Source organism: Camponotus vicinus, unplaced genomic scaffold, assembly GCF_025532165.1.
Source record: "Camponotus vicinus isolate PSW18456_S1 unplaced genomic scaffold, iyCamVici1.0 SCAF_14, whole genome shotgun sequence".
Taxonomy (NCBI): domain Eukaryota; kingdom Metazoa; phylum Arthropoda; class Insecta; order Hymenoptera; family Formicidae; genus Camponotus; species Camponotus vicinus.
The window spans coordinates 6760349-6775592 of NW_028141950.1; the positions used below are offsets into that span (position 1 = coordinate 6760349).

The window sequence follows — 15244 nt, forward strand, 5'->3', positions numbered from 1 at the left end:
TTATAGATCATCGAATAAATTTTATTGTACTAATGCATGACTTATCGCGAGATGATATATACATGTGGTGTAAATCACAAGCGCGGTGATTTATTGACAGGATGAAAAAGAGTGATAGTACAGAGAAAAATATACATCTATTGCACAAATAAGGTGAGACTCTCACTTAATTACGATTACGAGTGTAAACTAATTACGTTCGTTGTGTATCGAATAAACGTTAAGAATCGAAATACTTGCACATTTTCTTGCAATCTTCATTCGATGAGTAGGATAAAATGATATATAGTGTGGCACATTAAAGAAAGAAAAGAGTAATTTAGATCTGGTTAGCAAAATAATAAATACAGCCGAGAGCGAGAAGCAAAAATTCTCCATTTCTCATCAATTGCACACTATTTATCTTATCAATATAGGATTCTTTGTTATATAGAGCAACTTTGATGTAACAAAATATAAATAAAATATATATATATATATATATATATATATATATATATGTATACGTACATGTCTAAGCCACAAAAGTTTATTTGTATTTGTATTAAAATATTATGCATGTGTGCAATCTCCTAAGAAAGCGAATAAAATAATTTCGATATAAAGTATTTACTATATATATATATGTTTGCCTATTTCAAGTTTTTCTTATATTAATATAATCTTAGAATATTATGTGAGATGTTGAGGAGTGAAAAAAATTTCAGATATATCAAATGAATTAATATAAATTATAAGTAATATAAATTAAGTGTTTAATCAAATACATGGCAAGTAATTACATGTGATAATGATTGCTTTGAAGAAATACACTTAAAGTATATTTCTAAAATATAATTCATTAAATACAAAGCGTATCAAGATGCATAAAGACTAATCAAAACAAGAGATTTGCAAGTTTTTTGTACAATTGATATATTAATCCATATTTTATTAATCTTTCCTTCAGTTTTTTACATATATATATACTTTTGTGGCTTAGCATATAGAAAATCTCACAGGTATTTATATCAAAGAAATATATTTTAGTCATCTTGAAGAAGACTGAGTGGATCCTCGACGATCTTCTCGGCCGTTTTCTTCAGATCCCTAGTGACCGATTTCTTCATGGCCGGTTTTGAATTCGACGCGATTGTTGTCGTATTCGTCTTCGAGTCTATCGACACAGACGGTTGCTTGCCGAAGATACGATCGTCGTCGTCGTCGTTCTCGTCATCCGACGCAAACAGGGACTTGACTTTCTTGGGAACAATTTTCCTCGTGGCGAAAAGATCGATATCATCGTCATCGTTGTCAATCTTCCCGCCAGCAGGAAAGGTGCTGCTTGCCACGTCACCGAAGATATCCTTCAAATTCGAGTTCTTGGCTTGGGAATCGGTGAGCTCGTGTTTGGACTCTGAAAACGACGTGCTATCCGATTTCTGCGACTGGCCGGACGATTCGACGAACAGACTGGAATCTTCGTCGTCGTCATCGTCGAAAATGTTGTTCCTCTTTCGTCCAGCTTGAACAGAATTCGACTTTTGACTGTCCTGCTTCGTTTTGCTGAATGCGCTGCCGAAAAGATTGTCGTCCTCATTATGTACATCATCATCGTCGCCAAAGAGACCGATCTTTGTGTCTCGCAGCGGTTTCTTCACCGTTTTTTTCAGCGGTGCCGCGAAAAACAAATCACCGCCCGCATCATCGTCCGCGAATAGATCCAAGACCTTTTTCTTCGGCTCGCTCAACTTCTTTGCCGAACCACTAGAGAACAGACTATCATCCGATTCGGAAAACAGCAGTCCTTTGTTTTTCTCCGGCGATGGCGTCTTTGTGACGAATGCAAACAACTGACTAGGATCCTTGAGTGGATCGTGGCTACTGTCACGCAGAGGATCGCTCGGCTCTTCGTTAGACTTTCCAGTCATCCCATTTCGCTCTTCGTTGACTGAACGCTTATCGTCCTTCTTCTTGGCGTCCTTCAAAGTATCCGAAGTGTCCTTAGTATCGACACCTGATCGCGTTAATTCAGAATCTTGTTTAGGACTTTTGTTATTCGCTGCATTATCGATATCGATATCGTCGATCTTTCTGATCACAGTATCGATTAGAGGTTTAACAACAATGGGTGTTCTGTCGGACTGTCCATCGTCAATCGGTGAAAGTATCGGTGCCCTACCGAACAATGTATCCTCTCTTTGCGGATCCTCCGGCAGATCTGGCGGCACGTCGAACAGATCTTCTTCGTCGGTCGATGGCGACAATAGAGTGTTCTTGTTTACACTCATCGAGCTCTCCTTGCTGATGCTACCCAGTTCGGACTTGTCGTCTGTGGACGAAGGATCGACTGTCGAACGTTGAACGTTATTGGCAGTCAAACGATCAGCGCAGCTGATCGACGGAGCGGAAGATAAATCTTTGGTGGACGAAAAGGTGTTAGTGTGGCTTTCGTCCAAAGAATTATCGTTGTCTGCGCTGTCAACCGTATCGAAATCAATGCCGCTGTGTCGCAGTGCGGACTTTCGGGCATGTCGGCTCTGAGGACGGCGTTTTGCTTGAATTCTTACTCGGCTCTAAAAAAAAATAAAAATACGAATTATTCATATCTCATAATAAATAGATGTCTTAATTAGTGTTAAAGATGTGTTAGAACATAATATACTTTAAAATTTTATTAAACATTAAAAGCTACTCTTCTCCTTTTATTTTAAAAAACTTTCGTGAAATATTATGCATTATTTAATAAAATATAAAATATAAAATATAAAAATATAAAATATAAAATATAAAATAAATATAAAATATAAAAATTTGTTTATGTTTCAATTTAATAAGTACCTTGGATGCGGTAGTAGATAATGTTTCTACTTGAGCTAGATCGTCGAAATTTATAGCAACTTCCACGTTACTAGTAGTAGAGATTGTCGTCGAATAAGAAAATTCTTTGTAGATGCTACCTTCTGTAAAAATAATGTCTTAAATTATTTCAAACTTCAATCTTTTAATTAATTTAATAAATATTCCAAATACAAAATATATTAAAATTACAAGTAGAAATCTTGAATGATAATCACCCGACACGCTAGGAGGCGAAATGCATCCATCGATGCCCTGATCTCCGTCCTTATCCATGATGTTTTCGTCATCGTCCGTCTTGTCCTCGCTCTTCCTCCATAACGGTGGTGCATCCATCGGTGAGAGTATCTTCAAGTCGCCCATTTTACCCATTAGATTTTTTATTTTACCAGACACCGATTTTCGGGGAATCTGCTGGCCGTTCTGTTCTTCAGATGGCGGCGAAGAAGTCGTCCGAATGCTCAGTGTCTTTGGCGGTGAGCTCTTCTTTGTCCTGCCTTTGTCTTCCTCAGCTTTGGAGACCGTTCCTTCGACTTCATCTTTATGCTTTTCCTCGTTTATATCACTCTTTGCAATGACATTTTTGACTTCCGTAGTCGCCTTGATATCACGACTTAAGCTTGATGATTCCGAATCTTTATTTTGCTCAGAAAGTTCCTGCACCTTCTCGATGATATCTTTTTTTATCTCTTCTTTGGATTCAGGTTTCGATCGATCGTCCTCGTGAGTCGGCCCTGCGTCCTTTTTGCCGAAGAGATCGTCGTAATCGTCGTTCTCAAACAAGAGGCTACGGGTTTTCGTCGCTTTCGAAAACAGCCCATCCATGTAATCCGAAGAATTGTCTTTGTTTTTCTTCTCAGTCTCCAGACTAGAAGTACTTTTGGAGACATCGAGCTTTGGTTCAACTGATGCGCCTTCCTCTACCGAGAAATGTTTCTTACTGCTCGACTTATTATTCGACGAAAACAAATCATCCTCGTCCTCGAAGAGGACATCAGTCTTACGGTCGCTCTTCGGTTTTGTCGATTTCGCGCTGGTGAACAAGTCGCCGTCGTCGCCGTCGTCGTCAAAAAGACGGATTCTCTTCGACTCCATCTTCGTGTCTTGTGAATTATCTAGCGATTTACAATTAGAAAAAGAACAATGAAGTCTTGTCCAAATAAAACGCCATTCTAAGGATCAAAGAAATCAAAACACGCTCTACTTACCGATGTTATTGCTCTTTGACGTTACTGAATATTGTTCCCGGCCGCGACTATCGAACAAATCGTCCGAGGTGTCCCTTGATTTCGATGCCACGCCAAATATATCGATGTCCGGCGCGTCTTTGCTGCCGAATATGTTATCGTCGTCGAATAGACCGCCACTTTTCGAAAGTACCTTGGTCGTTTTCTCGCTTGACGATACCGCGGCGAGAAAGTCCGTGCTCTTTTGCGACCTGGAGCCGGAGCTCGCGGCGGAAAAGAGCTCGTCGCCGGAATCGGAATCGTCGAAGAGCAGCGAGATCTTCGATTTTGGAGCTCGCTTTGAGTCCGACTTGGTGGGCAACGGCGGTGGCCCGAAGAGGTCGTCGTTCTCGAACACGTCGTCCTGCAGCAACGACGAGCTATCCTGCTGCTCCTGTCGTGAATGCTGTTGCTGCTGGTTATTGCTGTTGCTGTTAGCGCTCGCCGGGTTGGCAGAGCGTGTTTGCGCCGTGAAGAGGCTGTCGCTGGTAACGCGCTCACGATAGATCTCCTCGGATTTCAGCCTCGTCGAGGTCATCTCCGGCTGGAGGCTCATCCTGAGGAAAGAAGAAGCTTGAGTATTTTCAATTACTTTGCGAATCATTGAACGAAAGCGGTAAATATTGATATTTATCTTTCAACTAAAATCAGAAAAATAGATGTAAATAAGATATAAATAATAATAACGATAAAAATATAACTTAATAATGCTTGAGATTATTTTTTGGGGGAGGAAGACATAATATTTTGTCTTACATAAGACGTAATGCAATCTATTAGTGCAGACTGTAATCAAGTCTCTCGCCATACATTGATAAAGCAAGATAAACTTATGACTTGAATAAATACTATTTGATATTAAGAATAATATGTGCGACATCCACGTTGCAAACAGTTGATAAAGAACCTGTATATTTAAAAAAAAAGTTTTTTGCGGAGTTTTTCGTGTCTTTTCCTTACAATATATCAAGTTATACAACAGGTGGATCGGACCAATGACTTTGATTTCGCTGTCAAAGGGAAGACACAGCAATAGACGACACATGTCTGGACGTACACTTTTAATCAGAGTTTTAAAGAGCAACACAATGATATAGTATGCAAGTGAAAATGATATGGACACATCGTGATGATAAGTAAAGCAAAGCAAACGTTAGATCGTATTGTATCAATTCTTGTTTACAATAAATCGTTAGTCGAAAGTCAGAAGTTGTGCCATACATCATAGAATTAGGCAAATGTCATTTCTTACGATTTCTGATTAATTGATTTAATGATTCATGACAAGAACTTACTCATTTGCAACGATACAATGATTAATGTTGTAAAATACGAATAAATTTCGATTTTCACAACTTGTTTTATTAAATTTAAAAAATTATCTTTCTGTGATCATTATCTATTTATCTGAAATATTAAAGAATTATAAATTTGACTCTTAGATAATTATTCACGCGCATCTAAAAGTTCTAAAGATGCCACAAGACATCATTTTTATTTTTTAAGACATCATCTTTATTTTTTGTTTTAATCTTCTAAGATTCTGAGTTATTATTTTGCTATAGAACTTGTAAGAACTTATTAAAGGACAGTAACGCGCATAACGCGGTCAAATAATGCGAAGTAATGCAAAGTAATGTGTAAGTAATTTAAAAAAAATGCATGTATTGCAACAATGGAAATTTCTCGGTTTAAAAAATTTTTAAAAATTTTTGCTGGAAATTATATAAATATGATACATCTCATAAATGTGGATAATATATTAAAGCTGTTTGTGTCGATTAGGCATAATTTCCATAAGTATTCTTGACGCAAACCTTACAATGCTGATTTTTTTACTCATTTCGTAGAAATAAGATACTCTCTGCTCTTATTTCGTAAAAATAAAATACAATATATGTATATTATAAGAACTGAACGGAAGCTATTTTAGCCTGATTATTGCTTCCGTTTCCTGGTGCCTTTTAGGCAAGAAAAAAGATGAAGATGAAGGTCTGTTTTGCGATCTTGTTCCTGATATGCATTTTCGCTCACGCTGTGCATTTGCCAGGTAAGTTTGCGATAACTTGATAATTAGAAAGATATATTGCTGAGAAGAAGATATGCAAATGCTGTGAAATTAGAAGTGTATCGTATCATAAGTAGTGGAGCGGCTTAAAATTTGAAGAAGCTTCTGTCCTTTAAATAATCATTCCAAAAATGTTGTGAAGGCTAATGATGCTTCCAGCGTACGACGTCTCTCTACGATAAGATCTTATTTACATAGACAGCTGTTCGTTTGGCGGCAAGACTCTAATTTTGGGTCAACATACTCGTGGATGTTTACGCATTACTTGTTACCCGGAGGGTACAGTAACAATACTCGGGTGAGTTCTAATTTTATCTCTCAAATTAATCCTTCTTAAAGTATCTCCTCGTTACACCTGATGTAAAGATACGAGACTTTGTGATATCCTGAAAGAAAAAAAATCGTGTCGCTTTTAATTGATGCTTTCGATCGTTTAATTCTCTATTCAAGAAAGCCGATTATTACATAACGAGCTTTTGATAACCGGTTATCCCGACCTTCAACTTTGCGATTGATTGCAAATCATTTTTTACGAAATGCGCGACAATAATAATTGATACATGCGCGATTAATCATTCAAGTAAAAAAATAAAAAATAAAATTTAAAAAAAAAATAAAAAAATAAAAAAATAAAAATCTAGAAGAGTCTACTTGAGATTCTGATCCAGGAATAATGTGTTTTTTTCGTATAATGTTGAATATTAATTTGCCAAAGCTTTCAAATCCGCAAAATCGGTTACGAGAAAGAACTATTTATAGTTTCACATGCGTGACTTCCACTCTATTTGCGACGCAGAGAAAGTACATGGTTTCTAGAGCACGATTTATTTGCCAACAAATCAAAGAGACTTTGGCTTATTTTAGTTAATGCAACAAGATGATATTCTACTCGAAATAAGAGAAATTTTACATCTTTTTTTTCTAATAAATATAATAACACTAATGATATATATTTCTCTATTTAACAATAAATAAAATTTTCTAAAGTTCTACAAAAGTATTTATCTATTTTTAACTTTACTTTATTTATTTTCTGATCCTGTTGAATTTTGACGATATTCAATTATTATCATGTTGCTTTCTTAAGGTCTTTTCTTTTTTAAGATGTCCCTTACTCTACTGTCCGGAAGAGAATCAAATCGATTATCGCGACATGGATCCTAGCAAGCCTTTCCCAGACTGCTGCGAAGGACCAATTTGTAAGATAAAAAGGTCCTCTTAAAGGAACTCTTATATATAAGACCCTTTTTATATCAAATATTTTCGCAAAATAAAAATATCGCTCTCGTCTGAGCTTAAAAAGATACGAGATCGTCTCTTTCCTCGCTTGCCTGTTATTTATCGAACCTGCAAAAAAATCGAGATGACTCGCGCGCGCGCGATAATCACAACCGAATTTATCTACTTGCGTCCTGGTGCCTCTCGTCGCTCATACTATTTTTAGTTCGCATCATCGTTGCATTTCAGTTCACGATTCTTTACGTGTGACGAGTAACGGCAAAAACACTTTCCTCTCTTTATTCACTCGTAAATTCTGCAAAACTAAATAAAAAATATTAGCATTAATCCAACTAAATTGTCGCCCGAATTCTCGTTTGCTCGTGAAATTTCCCGAAATTAACGAGAAGCTGCAGTATTTTTCCAAAATAAAATAAAATAAAATAAAATTCTTACCTTGAAAAAAAGTGATATCTCTTTTTATATGAATAAATTCGGCTTAAATTCAAATCAACTGGAGAGTGCATCGACTTTTACGTTTTCTCTACTTGCCTTCCATTCTCTCGGAGTTGACAGATGACAGTTTCTCGAGCAAGAGAAAGTTCGCAGACCGACGTTTTGCGAAAAAGCTAGGTGTTGTTTTCATGGAAGTCACTTCGGGGTAAGATTTTTTAGATTTACTCGGTCGTCGTCGTTCCTCGAGATTGGACGGTGAGAGAGTCGACAACTGGCGACAGGCAACGCATATTCGTACTGAAGAAGCTCGCCTTGGATCGCTCGCGCGATATTTACTTGCCGTGCGGCAGCGCGCGTAATGGAACGTAACGTAAGGCGAGTGACTAATGTTTGGGTCATCGATTCAATGATACTATAAAGTACTTGGCACGCGTGTTGATTCCAGGAGAGAGAGAGAGAGAGGGAAAGAGAGAGGATGAGCTGGCACGCACGCCTGAGGAGAGCCGGAGAGACTGCAATATCTAAATAAATAATCCTCAGGAATCAAGAAGCCTCAGGTAGGATTGACCTCGACGACGATTCTCATTCCGCACGCACTCTGGATGCAACGTGAATACGCAATAAAGCCGCTATCTCTTTGTTTTAGACGCTGTCCTCCGTAAACGTCAGTATCATGTATCTTCGCATACGGTTCTATCTACGGGATGTAACTTGAGATTCTCAAAGAATTATTTAGTTCGACATTTGATGCGAGTAAATGCGCGCGATCGGTGATATTTTATATCTAAATTGAGGTAGAATTTTAATATCTGCAATTTAATCCAAGAGTTTAACGCGATAGTAATTGCTTTGTGAGGCAAATTCATTAATCAGCTGTCGTTTCAACTAAAGAAAGAAATAATCCTTCAATTTTATCAAGCAAGATATACTCACAGCACAGAATATTGGAGCAATATTATTAATACTGTTGTAACATTGCTGCAATGTTGTAATATTGCCGTAACATTGCTGCAATATTTTGTAATATTGCCGCAACATTGCTGCAATGTTGTAATATTGCCGCAACATTGCTGCAATGTTGTAATATTGCCGCAACATTGCTGCAATATTTTGTGCTGGATGGGTATTCAACATTCAAAAAAATTTCTAAAACGCTCTAAAAAATTATTAAATGGGAACGAAGAGAATGATAACTTGCCACAAACTGGATCCGACTGTGTTATCGGTGCTGGACGGCATATATACTCCGCTGCTGTTGTTGGTGTTTTCGGCCACTAATACGTTCTCCGCGGAATTTTCGGCCGGCGTGATTTGCAAACGGCGATCCGCGGCGCTATTGTCTCTCTCCGCAGACGCTAACTCGGCGTTGCTTTTTGTCACATCATCATAGTTTCCGGGCGCGTCGCTATCGGACGACGAGCCGGATGATTCCCGCCGTCGTTGCATTATCTGACTCGACAGTTTGCTCTCGACGTCCGATGATAAAATATTGCCGAGCACCGATTCCTGCAATTTATTTTAATCTCTATTAGCCCAGTGCATAGATTTTATTTTGATATGTAATTGCAATTTTAGTTTTTTTAAATTAGTGCAATTGATGTAAAAATATTTTTAATTATCAGTGGAACGCAAAAATATTAATGTGTAATTAACATTTTGATAAAAAAAAACATGTAACTTTGGAAATTTAAATTAAATTTATTAAATTGCATTAAATTTAAATTAAGTAAAATTTATTATTTATTTAAAATTTATTAAATTGCAAAAAAGTTTGTGTTCTGAAAAGTTATCGAATATAAATATCAATATGTTGTTAAAAATATTACAAGTCGACAACGTCACCTTTTTATTCGATTCCTGAATCGTATTTGTAGAAGATGACATATTCGCAGCTTTATGAGATTGCTTCTTGGGAATTCCAAAGAGATTCGCATCATCGTTTTCATCATCGTTGAACAAGCCCGAGGATGACATTGATTCTGCGTTGACATTGGATTCTGGTGTGCTGGTGGCGACTTTACCGGTTGTCCCCATGACGTTCAAGAATCTCTTCGCTGGAGGACGAATATTATCACCGATGGTGGGTTCTTTCGCGCGTTTCTTGACGATGTTCCTTGACGAGAAGATGTCCGAGTCATCGTCTGAATCGGCATCAGCAAACAGATCGTCGATCGCCGATTTTGGCTTCGTTGCTGAAAGCATGGATGAATTTAAAAAAAAAGTAAATTTATTACGAAACGAGAGTTTTACAAAAATAATGATACTTACAAACTATATTAATCGGTGGCGGTACATCAATACTAGGTGGTATAATATTGTTGCTCTTATAAGATTTGATTGGTTTCTTCTTCCACAGGTTTGCAGATACCTCATCATTAAAAAGATCCTTCTTGTCGTTGAATAAATTATCTGAATTATCGTTAAATATATTTTCATCCTTTTCCGATGCACATAAATCACCTAATAAAGAGATTATCGAACCTTGTAAATATTTTACTTATAATTTTCATTTTTATTTTCGTGATAAAAATTGTTAAACGCATACCTTTAAATCGATTGATTGACGACTCACTGGCCTCATCTACAACAATAGGATTCTGTGCTTGGCGAACAGTACCTAATCGTTTGGCCAACTCTTCTGCAAAATTAGGCTCCGTTTCGTTTGACGTCTGTAATAGAAAATAATATATAGACTCGGCTGAAAAGTTTTAGAAGGTAAAAATATAGAAGGTAGAAAAATTTATGATCAATTGATTACCTTTGATACATTGTTAGGTGTAACAGATTCCGAAGCAGAATTTATATTATTTTGAGAAATTATATCCGCCTTGTTGTTCATGTAAGGTGCATTACTTGAATCATTATAGTTGTCCGAATCGCTAGAGGACGATGACAATCTCGCTATATTTATATCCGGATTATGTCGGCTGTTAAACATCTTTTGCATACTCGCGTCCTCCTTTTCGCTTTCCGATTCGTCCCTTTCTTCGTCGGCCTGTTCGGATTCGCTGCTGCTGCTCTCTAAACCTATCTTATTCGACGCCGTCCACTTGTCAGATCCAATAACGTATGGTAGGGGCCGATCTTGATAGGGGTCATTGGGCCCAACAATGACACTGTAACCCAACGATAGGATAATTTAGAATAAAAAAAATGTTATATATATAGCAAATAATGGCACATTGTGATATACCTGAACACTACTGCACCGCCTTCATCTTCCTCTTCGCTGTCGCTACAAGCTACATCCATTACTTTGTACTTTTCATCCATTATATTTAAACCTTGCTTAACACTCTCGCTTATACTGGCTAAGAGATTCTCTGGTACTAAATCCTGAGTCTTTATCTTCTCATGAAAATTAAGAAAAATTTATTTTATTTTGGATATTAAAGAATGGACTTTTCACAGATATTAATATTAATATAATTAATATTAATATAATATAATATTAACATTATATTAATATTAATATAATTAATATTAATTAATATATACATATTGATATTAATATTAATATAATATTAATATAAATATTAACTCCTTGAAACACATATATACTTACTTCTTGCTTCTCAGAATTTTCCTTAATTTCTATGTCATCCTCTTGAACACGACTTTCAATAAATTGAGTATTGGCTAGCGCCAAAGAAGTATTAGTAACATTGTCTACTAATATCCCTGTTTCTTTTAATTGTGTCGTTAACGTATCTAAAGCAGCTTGAGTTTTGTTGGTTCTAGACATCAGATTCTGGAATTTTGTACAAGTTACAAAAACATAAGTAAATCAAAGACGCAAAGTAAATCGTACCTCAGAAAATTGTTGAAGATGCTTGAGAAGGCCGACGTCACCCGCCAGACTCCACTCCCTCCTCTTCTTCCTCATCTCTTCCGTGGTCCAAGGATGATCCCATGACTTGTCTATACCGTCTGACGATTCCTGTCACACGATGAAATAAAGAATCAATCAAAAAACATTTCATTTCTAGTCGCAATAAAAAATCTGAAGAAAAAAAATATCATTATCAAATGAAATATGTATATCAACAAGGTACAAGTTTACTGACTTATTAGACGCAATTAAATTTAGGAAAAAAAAAAAGAACGATTCTTTGACGAAGATCCGTGAAAGAGACTGCGCAACCGGATCGAGTGACCTTCCGCAAATCGCCTAAAACAGGTACCCCTATTTACACCTGCTAACCTAAAGCAAGAGCAAACGTCGGAGTTTCCTCGCGTATCTCACTCACCATGTCGAGCAACTCTTGTCCGCGTCCAATACACGGAGAAAGCGACGGAAACTTTCCCTCTCGCGATCACATTTAAGCGAGTCGGCCGAGGAAAACCGTGCGCGAGCTCTCCTTATCGGGACTCGCGCGAGAAGGGGAGAGGAAAAAAAAAGAGACAGAGAGAGAGAGAGTAAGAGAGAAATGCCCGCACCGCGAGCGGATTATCGGAGCAGCGTGAGCTTTCGGAGCTGTCACAAGTCGGCGCCAAGAGCGGGTGATAATCCTCGGATATAAACATCCCCATCTCTCCCTCTCTCTCTCTCGCGCGCGCGCGCTTTTTCGCGATTACGTATATAGCACAGAATATTGCAGTAATATTGCTGCAATATTACCGTAATGTAAAAGTAATATTAAACTAACCAATAATATTATCCCATACAGCACAGAATATTGCAGCAATATTATTAATATTGTTGTAACATTGCAATATTGCTGCAATATTACTGTAATGTAAAAGTAATATTAAACTGTAACCAATAATATTATCCCATACAGCACAGAATATTGCAGCAATATTATTAATATTGTTGTAACATTGCAGCAACATTGCAATATTGCCGCAATATTACCGTAATGTAAAAGTAATATTAAACTGTAACCAATAATATTATCCCATACAGCACAGAATATTGCAGCAATATTATTAATATTGTTGTAACATTGCAATATTGCTGCAATATTACTGTAATGTAAAAGTAATATTAAACTGTAACCAATAATATTATCCCATACAGTACAGAATATTGCAGCAATATTATTAATATTGTTGTAACATTGCAGCAACATTGCAATATTGCCGCAATATTACTGCAATGTTACAATAATATTAATAATATTGCTGCAATATTAAACTGTAAAAAAATAATGCCGTCCGTGGACATGGAATAAAAGAGACCCAACAAACACTAAACAACAGTTATATAATTGTTAGTTACATGTTATATAACAGTTACATAACATGTTACAGTTATATTGTCGAGTGGAAAATTACAACTAACAGTTATACAAATCTGCGACATAAATATTTTTTCATAAGAATTCCGTTGAAATATGTGCATGATTATAAAATTGATGGTTATAAAAGAGAGAGGTAATAAAAATTTATCTTCTTTTCAATCACTCTCTTCCCCTTCTTATGTCCTTCCAAGTGCAATCATAAAAGAATAAGAGGTTTTCAATTAATCGAATAAGAAGTGTAAATAATTTACTCTCCTTGTTTTCGAACAAAAAAAAAAGGGGAGGAAGAAAAAAAAACACTCGATTAATCCAATCATATTTATTATACATACCTGTAGAGCGCCGTCAATTTAGCGCGCGAGGAGGAAGAGAAGGAGAAGGAAAAGAGGGGGAGGGCGAGAGGGGGACGAGGCATTATTTTGTTCCGCGTTCCGGGAAAACGGAATGGAAGCGGACCGCGAGCGGCGCCGCCAGATGGCGGCGCGCGCATCTCGCCCGCCCCCTCCCTCCGTCCTCCCCCTCCCCCGCCTCCGGATTGTTTGTCAATATCCTCCCCTCCTCCCTCCACCTCTCCGACCTCCTCCTCTCTCTCTCTCGCGCGCGCGCGCACGCGCGCTTTCTCTCTCTCTCTCTCTCTCTCTCTCGACGCGATCCCCGGGTCCCCGGGATCCCCGCGATTTTTCCGCTCGTCGTCGTCGACCGACGCTGGATTGGAATGCGCGAGCGAGTCCTGCGGACACAGTAATACACACACACACACACACACACGCAGCAGCAGCAAACACACATATATACGCACGTGCACGCATATATTTGCGACGATGCGCCGACCGAGTCCATGTCCATCTGTTTGGCCGTTGAGAGGATGCGTCGTCCCGTAATCGCGTCACCGGCGTGACTCGAGGAGGAATCGAGGTCGCTGCTCCGGGGGGGAACCAGCTAGCGCGGGGAGGGGGGGAACAACGCACCAGGAGAGCGTGTGCTCCGGATACGCGCGTCTACCGGACCAGGTTGAATGCGAGACCGAGGATCATCGGGATCGACTATACGACCTCGTTCTGGCGAGAGGATCTCTCTCTCTCTCTCTCTCTCTCTCTCGATCTTGGGTGAAAAAAATATAACGAGAGTCGCGTGACACGCACAAGACCTCGACGACGACGGGAGGAGGAGCAGGGAGCGGGTGCGCGATCGTGTGCGACCGAGTTCTCGCTGTCGGTGAACGTCGAGTGTAAATAATGTGAGTTGTCTCCTTGGACGGATGACGAGGTCAATCATCTGTATCGATAAATAAAGGCAACGGCGCGTCGACTGTTCAATTGTTAAATTGTCGTGGACCCTCGAAGGAGTTGCCGAATTTTCCCTCGTGCACTTTTACGGAGACTCGCATAAACGAGGAGTCCAAGTTCATTCACGTGTATCTCTTGAGTTCGTTGAGTTAAAGGTACAGACTTGGAGCGAAGTAATTGTCTCTTGCGGAAGAGATGTTTGTTGCGTCTCCAAGGTATCTACTAGCTTATCTCTTCAGGCTCTTCTGCCTTCGTTCAGCCAATCTTTCAATCTGAACATGTACCGAGAAAATGCTGATGCCTCTATGAACGACACTCGTTATAATATATTAAATATAGAGCAGTTATTTTTATATAAGAAATTTATGTTGCTAATTTTGTTGCAGATACCCTGGAGGAAAATGTGTAATGTCAGAGTGATACAACGTAGAGACATAGGTGGCCAATATAGAGCAATCGAGTATAACAGACTCTTGTGTATCTCGCTTAGTTGATGTATGGAACACTGTCTTAGATACTTGTCTAGCACTTTTATCGCATATCCTTAGTCTCGCTCTGTCGAAAAATATCCAGTGTTCATAAAACCGCGAAATTTAATGAGGCTGAAGGTGCCTCAAAAGAGGGGAAACTTTCTTTTGAGAAGGTACAGCGTTCTACGATTGACTGCAACGAACAATGAACCATTCGGGAAGCGGAAAACGTCAGGCGAAGGTTCTGGAAGAAAATTATTGGGACTGCAGTGTCTGCACTTTTAGGAATACAGCGGAAGCATTTAAGTGCCTCATGTGTGACGTCCGCAAAGGAACCTCTACGCGGAAACCCCGCATAAACCCCCAATTAGTAGCTCAACAGGTCAGTTTGTATGCAATAACACTTTATATATTAATATATTGCATTTTCAGACTA

The 15244-nt window shown here is 38.4% G+C and overlaps 2 protein-coding genes across 6 annotated transcripts in view; one reads left to right on the forward strand and one right to left on the reverse strand.

Moving 5' to 3' along the window:
* On the reverse strand, positions 1 to 14002 carry Nclb (PWP1 homolog no child left behind). Of its 3 annotated transcripts, none has more exons than XM_083088695.1 (13): positions 13852 to 14002; positions 11618 to 11746; positions 11372 to 11557; positions 11000 to 11157; positions 10565 to 10922; positions 10352 to 10475; positions 10075 to 10266; positions 9649 to 9998; positions 9005 to 9312; positions 4047 to 4621; positions 3057 to 3953; positions 2821 to 2942; positions 1 to 2555 (listed from the first exon to the last, which is right to left on the reverse strand). In XM_083088695.1, exons 2-13 carry the CDS (start codon positions 11690 to 11692, stop codon positions 1026 to 1028), a joined length of 4875 nt encoding a protein of 1624 aa, XP_082944821.1. In that variant the 5' UTR covers positions 11693 to 11746; positions 13852 to 14002; the 3' UTR covers positions 1 to 1025. The 3 variants fall into 3 exon arrangements, with proteins under 3 accessions (XP_082944821.1, XP_082944819.1, XP_082944820.1); XM_083088693.1 differs by lacking the exon at positions 13852 to 14002 and adding an exon at positions 12057 to 12337; XM_083088694.1 differs by lacking the exon at positions 13852 to 14002 and adding an exon at positions 12057 to 12336 and having other exon boundaries at positions 11000 to 11154.
* Positions 13735 to 15244, forward strand: part of Rybp (ring and YY1 binding protein) — a 4089-nt gene continuing 2579 nt past the window's right edge. The window contains exons 1-2 of one of the 3 annotated variants that reach the window (XM_083088767.1): positions 13735 to 14289; positions 14725 to 15190. In XM_083088767.1, coding sequence (XP_082944893.1) covers positions 15014 to 15190 — 177 coding nt within the window. In that variant the 5' untranslated portion in view covers positions 13735 to 14289; positions 14725 to 15013. Of the gene's footprint in view, positions 14290 to 14313; positions 14554 to 14724; positions 15191 to 15244 lie in introns of those variants that run through there. The other 2 variants (XM_083088768.1, XM_083088769.1) reach the window with 2 other exon arrangements.

Excerpts from the sequence above, each read along its gene's own strand:
- Nclb (XM_083088693.1), bottom strand. Across the intron at positions 11,558-11,617 it reads ATCTTCAACAATTTTCTGAG|AATCTGATGTCTAGAACCAA; the intron begins GTACGATTTACT and ends ACAAAATTCCAG. Across the intron at positions 10,476-10,564 it reads CACCTAACAATGTATCAAAG|ACGTCAAACGAAACGGAGCC; the intron begins GTAATCAATTGA and ends TTTCTATTACAG.